General features: G+C 33.9%; 2 protein-coding genes across 2 annotated transcripts; both read right to left on the bottom strand.

The window, feature by feature from the left end:
• Window positions 1–424: 424 nt before the first annotated feature.
• On the bottom strand, window positions 425–2,586 carry LOC148764949 (Late embryogenesis abundant (LEA) hydroxyproline-rich glycoprotein family). The gene is made up of 2 exons (XM_088813997.1): window positions 1,729–2,586; window positions 425–694 (listed from the first exon to the last, which is right to left on the bottom strand). The coding sequence occupies exons 1-2, from the start codon at window positions 2,502–2,504 to the stop codon at window positions 691–693; spliced, it is 780 nt and encodes a 259-aa protein (XP_088670123.1). The 5' UTR covers window positions 2,505–2,586; the 3' UTR covers window positions 425–690.
• Window positions 2,587–3,555: 969 nt separating this feature from the next.
• Window positions 3,556–7,386, bottom strand: LOC148764948 (Leucine-rich repeat protein kinase family protein). Its single transcript, XM_088812617.1, has 3 exons — window positions 6,842–7,386; window positions 5,332–6,600; window positions 3,556–4,377 (listed from the first exon to the last, which is right to left on the bottom strand). Exons 2-3 carry the CDS (start codon window positions 6,578–6,580, stop codon window positions 3,749–3,751), a joined length of 1,878 nt encoding a protein of 625 aa, XP_088668743.1. The 5' UTR covers window positions 6,581–6,600; window positions 6,842–7,386; the 3' UTR covers window positions 3,556–3,748.
• Between the last annotated feature and the right edge of the window lie 9,379 nt (window positions 7,387–16,765).

Here is a 16,765-nt window from a genome sequence, read left to right as displayed (position 1 = left end):
GTTCCAACCTTTTGATCTACAGTCTACGTCACGTTAGATAAATTTGTTTAGTTTTTTAAAAACAAATCCCGAAACAATTTCAAAAATTTATCCCACCTCCAAAACATGATTAGACTGCTACAATAAAAAAAAATTAACTGGTATTTACTAAAAAAATCGATTACTAGTTACAGTAAAAATATATTTTTCAAAATTTTCTTCTAAAATACATTTTTCTATACAGTATATTTTGCATCATCTGAAAATTATAAATAAATATTACTTTCATTCTTAAATTATCCACTCACAACATATTTTCCCGAAATAAAACGAAAATAACCCCAACAACAATTCCAAACATTGCCTAATTAATTAACTCACTAATAACCCTAATATAATGCTACACTTTTTCCCTTGTTAGTGTGTGTTTTGTAGTATTAACATGTTACAAAAACAAGAATCACAGAATATAGAATAGACAAAGTGTGTTTTCAAAATACAACCTATATATATTTTCTAGAAAACAGGAGGAAAAAAAAAAAAAAAAGGCGCGATCGAGCGGATTAAAGCTAAAAGACCGATAGTCGATTGAGTAGTAATTAAAATCCTCGTCAAAATTAAAGATTCAAAAAGCGAAAGAATGGGAATCTATTGTGTATCTAAAGTTACAATTATATTACAGTGTCTACGACCATATGTCTTGAATCTTGATCAACTGCACCAATAATAATTTGAAGAAAAAAAACATATTTAGTTAGAATTAGGAACCAAAAGGGTGAGCAGCCCTGCAAATTTATACATACACAAGTGTGTGTGTGTGTGTGTGTGTGTGTGTGTGTGTGTGTGTGTGTGTGTGTGTGTGTGAAAATTGTGAATATTGATGGTGTTTTTGTGTATCTAATGTTTATTTTATGCACATAAAAATAGTGGTTTTCATAAATTTGAACCAATCGGTGTGTCTAACCTATTCAAGGTACAAAGATTGATTTTGTAATTGCAAAGCAAAGATCAACGTAGGGATATATAGAAGAAAAAAATACATTACTTTGGAAGGATCTAATTGTAAATTTAATTTTACTATTAATTACTGTTCAATGTAGGGGTATAAATGAATCGAGCCAGCTTGTTGGCTTGACAAAAGAACGAACTCGACCTCAAATTTTTTCGAGCTCAAGTTTTCTAACGTGTCAAGTCTGAGCTCATTCTTAGGTTCTTGAGCTCGCAAGCCGGCTCGCAACTTTTTTCTTTTTAATTTTTTTTAATTTTAAATATAATTAATATAAAATAAATGATAAATTAATCAAATTAAAGTAAATAAAAAAATTACAGGTCGATTTTTATTTCGAATTTGTTATTATAATTTATAATAATAGAATTCTAATAATATTAATAAATAAATAAACACTAAATGGCTCAGGCTCGACGACAAGCTCGATCCGCTCGCTCAATAACAAATACTCGAAGAGCTTGGACTCGAGCTTGCGAAAACAGTCAGCCTCGCCTCGTTTACACCGCTAGTGCAATGTCTATAGGTCAAATGAGTTGACCCTCAAGATCCATAAAGGATCCCAAAATTAATAAATTGCATCATCTTCCATACATTTTTATTATTCTTCACAAAAGAAATATTTTTTTTTGCAAAAAAAATAAAAAAAAAAATGGAGACAATGCAATATATATATAATATATATACTGCATGCATGCATGCATGAGCAATAAATATTATGGATGATGATGATGATGACTTACTGTAGAGGGCTCATCTGCGTATTGCATTTGGGCGCGTGTCCGTCGTCGATCTCCGACTGATCAATGTTATGGCAATCAATCTTGAACGGAAAACCGTTCATCCTTTTCCCTCCGACGATGAAATTGATCTGCCCCTTCACCACCACGTCAACCACCAGCACGTGCATCCTCGTGTTGTCCTGCAGCTCATCCGCCGCCGCGTCCTCCACCACCATGTTCGCCGTCGCCGCCCTCACGTCCAGCTCCGTCGTTGTGTGCGGCGCCTGCCTCATGTCGGCGATCCGCACCTCCCCGAAGTTCACCCCGGCGGAGGAGATGGTCGCCGTCATCGAGCTGTACCCCAGCTCGATGTTGCCGCTGCCGTTCGTCGCGTTGAGGCGGACCTCGAAGTCCGCCGTGAGGAGCGTGTCGCCGGCGGCGGTGGTGTTCACGGCGAGCGCGTTGATGTCGAGCCGCTGGAGGCGGACCTCGGGGAGGTTCGACTGGAGGAAGGCGAAGTAGATGCCGCCGAGGAGGAGGAACAGGATTAGGAGGATCCCGACGGTGAGTGAAGTCCACGCGCAGCACGAGTTGCATAGGGGGCCGCATCCGCGGCGGCGGGGGCGGGCGTTGGTTTGGGACTCGGTGTCGCTGTCGTAGTCCCCCGCCGTGGAGGGCGGCCTCGGGCGGCGGTGGTCGGGAGGCTTAGGGAGGGTGTTCTCGTTGAAGGAGACGCGGCGGCTGAGGCTCTTCTGCAGCGGGAGACGACTGCCTTTCGGAGCTGAGTCGGCCGCCATTGCAAGAGAACATCAACTCACTAAAAAAAAAATGAATGAAGAAAAAAATTTGTTTCTAAGGGAAAAAAGAATGGGAAAACGTGAGTTTTGGAAAAAAAAATCTGTTTATTTGGGTACTGAATTTTAGGAGGGCCTCACAATTTTTTGATTGGTTTAGAGTTTGCGTAACGATCGAACTCGGGAAATTAGATGCTACACAGCGTATTAATACAAAAGAAAATGTTTATATAGAATATGTTTTTAACTAAAAATGGAAAAAGAAAACTATTTAAAAGTATTTTTGAAATGGAGGTATTGAAATATAGTTTACTTTGGATTCTAATTATAGTTTTTTAACGATTTTTGACCAATAGTCGGAACTCTTAGAAAAATAATTCCACGAAATGATGTTGCACATGTTTCATATGCGATATGAATCAAACACTTATTTAAAAGAATGGGTATATTTTCGGTTTTGAAGTGACAAGTTTTGGATCAATTGAGTGTCTAAATTAAACAACTCTTGATAATCTATGAACTATTATTAATTTAAAAACAAAATGAGAAAATTATATTTATTTAAATATTCAATAGTACAAGCTCCTTTTTTGTTTTAACAATCCGATCCCCGAATAATGAAAATTAACGATGAAAACGATGATGGGGAGAGGTAGTTTTTGGTCCTTAGTGCTGAACAATTTTATTTATTTGGCTAATCAGTGAACACGATGATGTTTTAAATATCAACGGTTGGTGTAAATCAAGATGATTGTATATTTGTATTCATTTGATTCTCATTGTTGCGTCCATTTTGGCCACTGAACACAATCTTTAATTAACAAGTGTTTGTGATATTGAAATAATGGTCAATTAGATATATTGTCAATTGTCATACATACCCTTGCTTTTAAAAGTATAATATATGAACCATTGAAAGTTAAACTTAGGAAGTAGCACTTCTTCTATTGCTTCTAATTGAGCCAAGTTCTTAGATCTTCAATCATTATGGTTAAATTATCACTATGAAAAAATCATAATTTATGGGTTTTCATCTCATCCTCAAATAGGCAAAGAAACACAAAGAAACAAGACATTTCAAATTTGACAAGAAAATCACAAAACACTACAAATACTACACACACCTAATAAATTCATGTAAAAATCAAATACAGTTTCTTAAAAATCAGACTAAACTTTCTTAATTACTCCAAAAAAAAAAAATCAGATGAAACATTAATCTTTTCCGAAATAAATTAAAAATCATATCAAGGGGTTTGCACATTCGAGTCCTTGGATTTGTTCTCGTCCGAAGAAGGCCGGTTCTCCGAGTCAGATTGCCTCACCTCTTCGATCATTCTAACCACTTCATCCATATTCGGCCGCATATCGGGCGCCTTCGCGACACACGCCATTGCGATTTGCAGCATCTGCACCATTTCCTCTTCGATATTCTGAAACCTCATCAGCTCCACATCGAACACCTCGGCGGTCCACTCCTCCCGGACGACCGACTGGACCCACCTCGGCAGGTCGATGATGTCATCCCTTGCCGGAGACGACGTCGGCTGCTTCCCGGTGAGCATCTCGAGGAGGATGACGCCGAAGCTGTACACGTCGGACTTGTGGGTGTGCTTTCGGGTCTCCACCACCTCCGGGGCCCGGTAGCCCGCGCTGCGCGATGTGGTAGCGGGGTGGTTCATTAGTGGGGCCAGCCCGAAATCCGAGACGCAGCCTTCGAGGTCTTGGTTTAGTAGAACGTTTGATGATTTGATGTTTCCGTGAGTGAATTTGGCGCCGCCGGCCGAATGGGCGTGCGCGATGCCTTTTGCGGCTCCGAGTGATATTTTGACTCTCGACTCCCAATCGAGCGGCGTTCGTCCGGCATTCTTGTTTCCTTTTAGAAATCACACACACACACACACAAAAAAAGTTCAATAAAAAGAGAATTAAGGTTCACAAAAAATGTATTGGATGTATTGCATTCAGCATTCATCACCCCGTGTTTATTTTAATTGTTAAAAAATACGCGTGTTATATATATTAGCAAAAAAAAAACGCGATTGACGCAATTTGGTTAGCAAACTAATCCCTAAAAACTCACCATTTAAGGGGTTGCGTGCTAAAAAAATATATCATAGGTGGGTTTTTGCTAATATTTTTAACTTGTGGAGTTTTTTAGCAATTCGTTAAAAACAGGGGTACTAAATGCAAAAATACTCCAAACGCCGATTACACATTGAATTAAAAGTTAAAAAGAGAGAATTAAACTTCACAAAAAGATATTTAATCAAATGTATCATGCTTCCCTGTGTTTCATCTAATTGTTAAAAAAAACCCGCGTCTTACAAAAAATAGCAAAAATACCCCTATAATCCAATTTTTCTAACAAACTTCCCCGAAAAACTCACCATTTGAGGGGGGTTGTTTTGGCTAATTTTATAACACAATGGAATTTTTTAGCAATTCGGCATAACACAGGGGTACTAAACGCAATAAACTCCGAATGCAAATTACACATGGTGAGTGAGAGAGAGAGAGAGAGAGAGAGAGAGAGAGAGAGAGAGAGAGAGAGAGAGAGAGAGAGAGAGAGAGAGAGAGAGAGAGAGAGAGAGAGAGAGAGAGAGAGAGAGAGAGAGAGAGAGAGAGAGAGAGAAGAGAGAGAGAGAGAGAGAGAGAGAGAGAGAGAGAGAGAGAGAGAGAGAGAGAGAGAGAGAGAGAGAGAGAGAGAGAGAGAGAGAGAGAGAGAGAGAGAGAGAGAGAGAGAGAGAGAGAGAGAGAGAGAGAGAGAGAGAGAGAGAGAGAGAGAGAGAGAGAGAGAGAGAGAGAGAGAGAGAGAGAGAGAGAATACCATGCATTACGCTAGCCAAGCTTCCGCTCGGATAGTAATCGTAAACGAGAAGCTTCTCGTCCTTGGAGTAATAATAAGCTCGTAAAGGCACAATATTCGGATGCTGCCCGACTCTCCCGACCACGTCCATTTGCTGCTCGAAATCTCTCTTCCCCACAACCACCTCTTTCAACCTCTTCACAACAACCGTAGTCGACTCCTCCAACACCGCCTTGTACGCCGTTCCGAAACTACCCTTCCCAAGAACTTCCGCCGAAGCCCTCAACAAATCCTCTAGATCGAAGTTGTACGAACAACCCTCGAAGAAAACCAACTTGTTCTTCTCCGGTTCTTGCACGCCACTCCCGAATTCCTCACCGGGCTTCTCGGTCCGGCCCACGACCGAAGATTTGACCTTCGGCGTGGCTTCATTGTCGCTCTTCTTTCTCTTAATGCAGCAAAAGAATAAAATTAGGGCGGCGAGTAATACCAATAATGCCCCTCCCACTGCAATGGCGATTATAGCTCCGATCGGGAGTTTCTTCGTCGAGCTTTGTTTATTCGGATGAGGAAGAGACGAAGTAGGGGAAGGCGAAGGCGGTAGGATACGGGAACAAGGGCTCAAGGGGGGCCCACATAAGAAGTTCCCGAGGAACGAAGAATCCGGAAACCTCCGAAGGGAAGTAGGTATGGTTCCGTTGAAACGGTTGTAGCTCACGTTGAAACGTCTAAGACGGGTTATACCAAGATCGGGAATTGCTCCGGTGAGCGAATTGTTTTGAAGGATAAGTGCCGCCAGCTGAGTCAGGTTCCGGAAAGTCAACGGGATAGCTCCGGTCAACGAATTAAACGAGAGGTCCAACACGTTGAGCTGAGGGGAGAGTGATGCCGGAATGTCGCCGGAGAAGTTGTTGTTCTGGAGGAAGAGGTAGTTGAGGGAAGGGAGGGAGAGGATGTCCGGCGGCAGACTGCCGCTGAGGCGGTTCGATCGGAGGCTGAGGACTTTTAGGGAGGTTAGCTTTCCGAGGGTATTTTGGGGAATTGGGCCGGTGAGACCGACCCCCGGGAGGCGGAGGCCGACGACGGTGGTACCGTCGGTGCTGCAGTTGATTCCGATCCAGGATGTACAAACGGGCAATGCGGGGCTCCAGTTGAGCTTTCTGCCGTGAGGGGTGGCGGTTGAGAATGCGAGGAGGGCTTGGGTTTCTGAGCTCAAGTCGGCGTAGGATAGAGGCAGAAGAACTACGGTGAGAAAGAGTGGGGCCCACATTGTGTGGGGCCGCGGTTTTCCTGAGGAAGGAAGATTACAGAGAATTTAGATTGATTGAAATCAAGAATGTAAATGAACATGAAGAACAAGTTTGTGCTGCAATTTACAAGATCTGAACATTACAGAGAGAGAGAGAGTAAACAAGTTCAGTCAGTCAGATCTGCCACTAAATTCACTTGCCATTAACAGAATTGGGAGTAGAAATATGAAATTAAACACACACACACAGAGTTAGATAGAGAAAGGGTTTGGCGAGATTACCTTGAAGAGAAAAGAAACCCAGGAATTGTGTTGAATCTGCAGAGGTTTTAATGGGGATTTATCGAGAATGGTGAAGTTGGAGAGTCAAAACGAGAGTTCTTTTTTCTTCTTCTTCAAAGCTTTCACACACAGACGACAGGTGTTTGAATAAATGCAGCAGAGAGAGATGGAATTAAAAACCAGTCTCAAAACGGGAGAAGAGGAAGAAGCAGCAGCAGCATTAGCAGCTGCATTTCGGGCAATAATTCACATTTCGCAACATAAATGGAGATTCAGATATAAATGTCAAATGAGATGAACCCCCCACCCCCACACAAACAAAAATAAATTTCTAGTTCAACTTTTTTATGCAGCTTTTTGTTTTCTTGAAAGTAGTGAGCTGGAAAGAAGGAATGAAATGAAATTGAAAGCAGGGGGGGTGGGGTGGTGGGTGGGTGGGGGATGGGGGGTCAAGATTGAGTTGAGTGAGTGAAGACGATTCACTCAACCACTCAGTGTGAGGTGTGATGGGGTAGCGTTTTGCTTTTTTTATCTAACTCAAAATTAAATTTAAAATATATATATTATTATTACCTTCGTTTTTTTACTAGTTCGGGCAAAGAGCGCAAATCGGACGTTGTTTAGGCCCTGAAATCGACATTCTTTGTCTTTTTTAATTAATTTTTATTTATTTATTTATTTACGGGTAAATTACGGCCGCTCCTAAACTAAAGTCAAATTACAAAAAACTCCCTTCTATTTATTTAGGTAATTACACCACTCCCTCAACTATGCATTACTTTATGAAAAAACCCATCCTAAAGTAGGTAAATTTAACATCGTAAGGATAGACGTGTAAGACAAACCCGAAACCCGAAAACCCGATTGAAGGGTGGTCGTAATTACTTTAATAGGAGGGATTTTTTTTCGTAATTTTACATGATTGCCGTAATTTGCCCTCTATTTATATTTTTACACAAAATTTAGATTGTGGTTTTGCAAATTGGGTTGTTTCCGGAATTTAAAATTCTAATAAGTTTAGGTGTTAAGTTGTTTTTTGCCGTTTTTTCGCAAATTTTCGTTTTTTAGGTGTTATTTATTTTTCATTAGTATAATTATGATGTTTTAGCGTTTCTTTGTTTCGTAGAACTAATTCGTCAAATCAATCCCTACGCTTCTGTTACGCGTCATCCACAAAGTTCGCGCGACTCTTCCTTATATTACTATTCCATCTAATGGTGTGAACGAGTTACCACATTGTGGAAATTTGAGCGAAAGTTTTTGAATTCGACAATTTCAATCAGTACATATTATTTTGAAACAATATTTTTCATTTTGAATTTTGAAAATGTTAAATTTTTTTATCATTGTCATGTTGTTGACATTTCAACCATATTTACTATAATTGTTTGTGGCCTGTGGAACTATAAATGCATTGTATAAAAAGAACTCACAACAATTTATATTTCCATAAAACTTATATAACTTGAATCATACATGTTTCAAATAATTAATGTAAAACATATATAAATGACCGGTAGGTACAATATTCAGAGTACATAATAATAATTGTCACACTATCAATTTCTTATAGAAATTTATATATACAATTAATGACATAATCTAGTGGGGAATTTTATGTTGTTTCACCAAATAAAATAAATTTAGAAGCTGAAAAAAATAATGTTTTTATACTATTAATATTATTGTTGTTGTTATTAAATAAAGTAATTAACATAGTAGATAGTAGTACCAAACTTCTGGTTGATTGGAATCATGATCATAGGATCCGCTAAATTAAACAAACTTGTGAGTTACTCAGATTAAAATCATTTAAAGCAATAAATTCATAATTCCATTCAATAAATTATAAGAACTCCTTAAATAAGAGAATAAAAATCATTTATTGTTTTTCACAAAATAATATTACAGTTGCATAATATATGCATGGATAAGGACAACAAATATTTTCATTATTAATTATTGGCAACAAACATATATTGGATCTTTCACCGTTTTTTCTTTGACTCAATTTTGGTTGAGAATTTAAATGGACTGAGTTTAGTTTCTCGCACCAACTTACTACCTCCGGAACCAGATGAGCTACACCCATGCGGACACTGAATTTAGTTTCTCAATTCTTCTGTTGGTGAATGCGAAATTAATTAAATTACTCAAATAAATAAATGGAAATTAAAATGCAAGGTGAATATATAGTGACCGTTGAAAATATGGAGTTGTTTAAACTTTAAACACTACTTAAATATAGTAGGCGTTTAATCATATGAGATGTGGCACATTTTAAAGTTATCATATTCCTGAGATGTGACTTGTAGTTATAACCTTTGAAAATATATAGGTAAATTACAAACACTCCACTGAGGAAATGACTACGTAAAAAAAAAAAAAAAACCCATATTTTTACATAATTACATCCATCCCCTTGTAATTTGTGGATTACTTACATTAACACCACTTTGTAGGGGTATTGTTGTACGAAATTTACAAATTACAGGGGTTGGATGTAATATCTCAAAAAGAAAGATTTATTTTCGTAATTACACACTTTACCTCAGGGAGGTAATTGTAATTTACCCAAATATATAATATATAAATTCCAAAAAACACCATTTGAATCATTCAATCAATAAAATTCTATTCCAATTCATTTTTTTGCATCACAACGTTTCTAGTCTCTCATGTATATTGCTAGCTGCAAAAACCCACTCTTCATTTTCGCGTCTTGTAAAAGTCCAAAACCTCGTTGTGTTCACCTCGTTTCCAAGAATAATTGTGTTACTTTGTATTGTAACTGAAATAGTCCTTGTATTTTGTATCCCGTATCATAAGTATGTTTACATTTACACAATAATAAATTATCAAAAGACCATATATATGATGAAAGGTAGATGGCATGGATGTATAATGTAATTAAAGAGTTACATGCCCCGCATGTGGTGATATGTATCTGGCAAATTAAATAGCGAGAAACCCATGCGGTTGCATTTACGTTTGAAAGAGTCGGTGCACCAAAATTAGTTGTTGCCATTTATTTCTTACCCCCCTTTAAATTGACCGTTTCTTATTTTTTTTTTATTTTTTTTTTCTTTTTTTCTTTTCTATTTTAGAAATTTAAATTGACCATTTCAATGTACCACCACATAGATTTGGACTTCTAGTTGGTGAAATTCTACTAGTGAATAGTCTACTTTAAATACCAACATAGTGTTTTTTATGTTCAAAGATTGTACAAAATTTTGTGTATTGAAGAAACTTTCTAAAAATCAGTATTTTAATAGGTTGAATTCAAACCAAACTACTCAAGAACGATTGTTCTAAACTCAACTATAAATCTTCTTACACGTTCACCCTTATGGAATCTTTGAGATTATATGGAATATTATCATTTTTGTACCCGTTTTATCCCATTCGAACTCCACATTTTGAAGCAAGACAATCATAATATGTGTTTTTTGACTTGTATATATCAGATTGTGGTACATCAAAAACTGTATTTTTACACAAAAAGAGTACAAACTAGAGCACATTCCACGAAATCTAGATGATTATATTGAATTTGACACCATAAGGGTGGAGGTGTAAGAAAAGATCATAGTTGAAGTGGTAGCTGTAATTATCCAAACAAAATGGTATTTTTCGTAAAGTGACCGTACCTCAGGAGTCGGTTGTAATTTACTCTATAATCTAAATAAGCAAGATATAATCTAGTGTAAAAGAAATGGATCAGAGTGTAGGTCGGAGTCCACCTTGATACAACGGTGGCCTGGCTAGCTGTAGCAGTAGATATTAAAAGAGTAAATACAAATTTGATTTATTCAAAAACTATATTGAAAATTTTCATTTGTTTTTTTCTTCACCATCATTGACATAAATCATGTTAGTAATTGGTCTTAAAATCCTTATGTTGAAGTTGAGGTAAATCAAGCTCAAAATGTCAATGTTGAAGTTGATCTAATGATTTAATATGTTTTTACCCAATCGGTATCGAAAGAAATTATTAAAAGATGTTATTAATTTATCGAGGTTCTACTGTACATCGATCACTCTTTTCCAATGTTGCCTTCGATACTCATAAATTATTCCAAACATTTACTCTCACAAACAAAACAAATAATTCATAAAGAGAGAATTCACATATAATTACTCCTATGCATATTTATTAGGTTTTTTAATGTGTTTAAAACTCTTAAATAGATACAATTTAAAATGTAGGCAATAATTATTTTTCTAATCTAGTAAAAAATAAACCCGAAAAGGTTGGAGTGTGATGGCTGTAGAAACGGTTTTGTAGAACCTAAACCAGATGAAATACACTATGTAGTTTTATACCATTGATCTACACATAATAACACACACCCATGTGTATGTATATTTAATGGATACGCATTTATTTAAATCTCAGTTTAAATCAACATGATGTATTTCACCAAGTGTAACATTTTATTAGACATGTAGCAATGTTGTACGTAAGAAAAGGTCTCCAAAACCAAATAAATGTGGGCAAAATCTTTAATGAGAGTTTGTTGGCTGTCATAAAAGACGTACAATATATATATAAATTTAATATTTATAGTATATGTTATCTAAAAAATTTAAATAAAAAAAATATAGTTTCTGATTTTTCAAATAAATGGCCATTGTCATTGAACTTCCTATCTCTGCAATCATGTCGAATTTGAATCTAATGAAACAATAGAACATGACTTTCGGTGTTCAATTCAAATCAAATAATGATGTCTAATCTAAATATATAGGAAACTTTTCTAATTTCAGTATATATATATATATATAAATATATATATATATATATATATATATATATATATATATATATATATATATATATATATATATATTCCCCGAATTACATTTCTTCCCATATATATGCTACCGCTAGGAGTTTTGTCTTTTTAACTTTATTTATTGTAAAATTATAAGTAATGATATACAGTGAACTTCGATAAATTAATAATATTGATTAAATAATAATTTCTCTCGATCCCGACTTGTAGTAAACATATTAAATTATTAATTCGATAATTTAATATTTCGCTAAATTAATAGAATCTTGCTAATTATGACTGTATTAATTTATCGAGATTTAATTGTACGTGGAATGTACACTTCATATCACTTGTATACTACTTTAGAGCTCTTAAATTTGCATATTATATTGTTATATACATAAGCAAAATATTATGAAAGTAAAAAAATATAAAAATATCAAGTTAATGTTAACATGCCTGATCTGCGCCCGACAACATAGTCGTATTTTTTCTTTCCAAGGACAAAAATTCTCTGAATTTCACTACAAATACTATGATTTTAATAAGTAGTGAAGAATCATGCTTTCATCGCCTTAATTTTATGGCAAGGCTTGAATTATTCCCATTTAGCAAATCCAATAAAATTAGTGTAAAACTAATGAAACTAAATGTTTTGCATTAATTTATCAGTTCTTGACCAAGATTCCAAAAAAGTACATAATGTACGTTTTCGTTATTCCAAGTGGAACAACAACCAAGCTATATGTGAAGTAGCTCGACTTTCGTTCAAGAGTACCTACCTTCAATCGACCATGCCTAATGTAATTCAGAATATTGTAAAATTTTAGATTGATGATGAATAAATCCAAATTTTTTCTCTCTTAAAAAAATAAATAAATAAAAAATGACAGCACATATTTTTGTAGGATTAATGTTTTGATACTAAAATAGTAATGACCTCAAGACTAGAAAACAACACAAACCAAAATCACTTGTCCAAATTTAAGGAAGAAGGAAATGGAAACAAGTGTACATATGTGTCTCCTCGTATTTTTTGTCCCATAGGTCAAGTCATATCCACTTTTTAAAAAAACTAGTATTTATGCTCTTGATAAATAAAGACAAGAAAATATATACACAATAAATTAAAGACAACTTATGATTTTAAGTAGTGATAGAGTGAATTATTGGTGCTTTAAACTAATTGTTTTTTTTTTTAATCCAATACACGGGTGCACTGTATTTATAAGGGAAATTAGATACTACATTTGGTTATTTATATTGAGCGGATTTGAATCGTAAATTTAACTACGGACACATACACATGGATTGCGTGATTGTGAGTAGATTGATATACAATTCAAATTCATTTAGTGTAAATAATTAGATGTAGCATCTAGTTTCCCGTATTTATAGTGTGTAAAATTGCGTTTGCTTCCCCTTCAACATCTATAGTAACTGCCACCACTTTAGAGATTTGTAAAATCCACATATCGGTTACGAGGATAATATTTTTATTGAATGTTGCCCATCTTGCCAAATATTTGTAAAAGAAATAATTTTAATTTATTATTTAAATAAATTAAAATATATAAAACTATTGAAATTATATAAATATGATACGACGTGGGGGTGAGGCGAGTGCAGAGTATATATATTGAACTGTGTTTGATATTTATTATCTCAATAATTTATTGGGTCAATCTGCAAATATTATGTAATTATGTTATCATATATACATTATCTTGTCTCTTAGGGGATTCTTTTGTTAGACGTCCCGTCCCGGGTTCCAATAAAATATTAAATTTCTATAAAATTATTTAATCTTATCTTGACAACTCAAACAAACGTGGACTAAGAGTAGAATTTTTTTTTAATCATTATTTTTGCACCCCTAAAAATTGAAATAAGTACACGTAGGCTAGTATTATTGTATATCCAAGAAAGAATAAAAGGATACCACAAAGTAACAAAGGAGTGCAACCAATGAAAATCAATGTCCCAACTACACTAGCAAATTGTTGACCAAGTCAAAGACAAAAGGACAATATAAAACGAATCTATCACTGCGTTATGATTCTGACTCGATTTCATTCTATTTCGTAATTCAGTTTTTATTTTATTTTTTAAATTGCCTTATAATATTGCTTTAGTAAATAAATAATTTCGAGTTGAGGGCAATCTAGTAAATCTACTTTAGGTTAATTAATTCAGAGATTAGACACGACATTTTAGCTTGTACAGTTAAACATTTATAAATTAATACAGTCGAGACCATGAAAATTCTATTAATTTAGTGCATTAAATTATCGAGTTAATAATTTAACATGTTTTCACCGAGTCGGGACTGTGAAAAGTTATTATTTAATTGAGGTTATTAATTTATCGAGTATTAATATATAGAGGTTCTACTATAACTTTTTTTAGATTTTTAAATATTCTGTTAATAATTTTGTATATTAATCAATTACTTCATTAGTTTATTGTATTTACCCCTAACGTCAACTTATTTACCCTTTAGACCCAATAACATTGTCAATTTTTATCCAGGCTTAATCTCATTTTGCACCTTTGAAAATTGAATATTTTCGCACTTTGCACCCTTGAAAAAGATGAATAGCCTTTTGTACCCTCAAGACACAATAAATCATTCACAGTGCACCATGAATTGAATATTTAAAACTTAATAAGCATACTATCTTTCATTGTTTTTTTTTCCATGGTGGAAAAAACAAATTTCGAATGTACAAAATGCGAAAAAAATAAAAATCACACTAAACTAGTGAAAAAAAAATTATATTTTATTACAAAATAAAATAAAATAGTTTTTTATCGCTAAATTATTTTCTTGCTAGTTCTTTTATTTTAATTAGTGTAGATATTTGGCAAAAAAATTTGGAAGAAAATATGATTTTCAAATAACTTGATAACGAAATAGTTGAAGGAATCTTTTTTTTTTTTTGTCAAAATATTTTTTTGTGATAAAAAAGTATAATTCTCAAGTATAGTTCCGAATGTATTGATGAATAAAAAAAAATTGATTTGACATTTGGTATCTTAAAAATATTAAATTGTCTTCATTAGCTTTAGAGATTCATTCATGATGCATTATTCATGATTTATTGTGTTTTGAATTTGATGGTGCAAAGTGCTAATAAAAAAAATCGATGGTGCAAAGTGGGATTAAATCTTTTTATCCTTAATAATTTCTTCAATTTGAATTAATACTTTATGACTTTTATGAAATATAGAAATAAACTAAGAATACTATTTTTATTTTTTTAATAGCAAATATATTGATGATGAAAGGAGAATAACTACCTACCATGTACAGCCAGCCTAACAAAGAAGTGCAACCAGTGAAGCACAATGTCCCACTTCCATTAATAAGCAAAATTTGGACAAAATGAGACAGAAAAAAAATGACAACAAAATGACAAACCCCACCATTTTTAAGGAGATTATAAGGTGACTACCTCAAATTAAAATTGTCTAAATTATTGATGTGCTATCCATTGCGATAATACAATCCATTTTATTGTTACAATAATATATTAGGTGACGAAAAATGTCAAATTGTCGAAAAATAATTTCAGGGTTTCCGTTTATCTTGTCGAAAAATGTTATATTGATGTCCTATCCATTGCGAGAAATCACTTCATTTTATGGAACAAGAATATATATATTAGATGCCGAAAAATGTTAAGTTGTCGAAAAATATTTTTTATGGTTTGGGTTGTAAATGTTTTATGGCAAATATATAGAATTATCAGCAATGTTGGAAATTGTTTGGTTTTCAAAAAGTAAAGTGATATTTGTTTGATTTTGAGTGAAAATATCTTTTTTTTTTCATTTTTTTTTTACTGTAATAAGCAAATCATGTATGGACGAGATAGAAGCTTTTGAAATTATTGTGGGAATCATTATTGAAAATCTTGACAAACAAGAATTCGCTTTCGGGAAAGAATAAAAACGGAACGGAAACGCAACGAAACCAAACATTGCCAATATCTCTCTAAAAATCCCTTATAATTGAAGGATGATGTGAAGAATCTTGGAGTTGGTGGATCATTTGATTGTAACATTTCCCCTAATTCTGCAAAAATAAATTAAATGAAATAAATAAATAAATTTGAAAATACATAATCCAAAGAACATGGCCCTATGAAGTGGACAAATGCCAATTATTATTGTTATGGTGGTGGGTGGGTACATGTCATATTTAAATTGGGTAAATTTGGCTCCCAGCTCCAATATTTGTGAGCTTTTCTAACTTCTCATTTTCCTTTTAAGATAAATATTTAAATAAATTAGTTTAAATTAAATAAAGTTATGATTCTAAATGAAAATGGGTCCGGGTTGGTGGGTTTTGGACTCAACCCATATTGGACGGATTTGGGTAAGGTCAAATTTAGATTTATTATGTCTTGTGGTGGTTTAAGTTTAACTCGTTTCGTATTTTTTATTTTATTTTATTTTATTGATCTTGATAAAATATTTTAATTTAATAATTTTCAACTCATTTAACGCTTAACTCATTTTAACTCATTTTGACTAATTTTTTGTGTTTTTATTTTACCAATTTGATTCATTTTCGACACAATTCACCTATTTGTAGCCGATTTACCTATTTTTCACTTCATTGCTTTCTCCGATTTTTGACCGATTTAAAACGTTTTTGCTATATTAAACATACCATTTTCATCAATTATACCTATTTTTGGTTGTTTAGATTATTTTAAACCGATTTAACTAATGTCCACGGTATAACTCTTTTTAGACATACTCAACATATATTGCGGGGGAGTTAGATGCTACATCTGATTACTTATTAAATTTAATAGAATACTTGTTTTTTTTTTTTTACTTGCTAAGTGAGAGTTTGTGTGGTCTTCTCACAAAAATAAGAGAACTAGAAACTTCTAGCATTCACACTTCATAATCAATCAAGGTCTCATTTCATTGATGATATTAGTCAAAATCAATTCAATAATTAGGTCTTATTTCACTTATTTCATGGACAATCATCATATAATAAAAAAAGAATATATATATATATATATATATATATATATATTAAACAAATGTTCAAATAGTACTTCTATCACCAAGTAACTCTATTAGTAATTAAAAAAATATTCGAACATTGTTTGATTTC

This window comes from Erythranthe guttata, chromosome 14 (genome assembly GCF_056151865.1).
Source record: "Erythranthe guttata isolate IM_541 chromosome 14, IM_541, whole genome shotgun sequence".
NCBI lineage: Eukaryota > Viridiplantae > Streptophyta > Magnoliopsida > Lamiales > Phrymaceae > Erythranthe > Erythranthe guttata.
Note: the sequence above shows the minus strand (reverse complement) of the source record. Positions and strands in the feature narration are given on the sequence as shown.

What these genes read in the sequence shown, in the direction of transcription:
- LOC148764949 (XM_088813997.1), bottom strand. Translation starts at nt 2,504, where the DNA reads ATGGCGGCCGACTCAGCTCCGAAAGGCAGTCGTCTCCCGCTGCAGAAG.
- LOC148764948 (XM_088812617.1), bottom strand. Translation starts at nt 6,580, where the DNA reads ATGTGGGCCCCACTCTTTCTCACCGTAGTTCTTCTGCCTCTATCCTAC. An exon ending in CTTGGCTAGCGTAATGCATG is followed by an intron (nt 4,378 to 5,331) that starts GTATTCTCTCTC and finishes GATTTCTAAAAG; the next exon opens with GAAACAAGAATGCCGGACGA.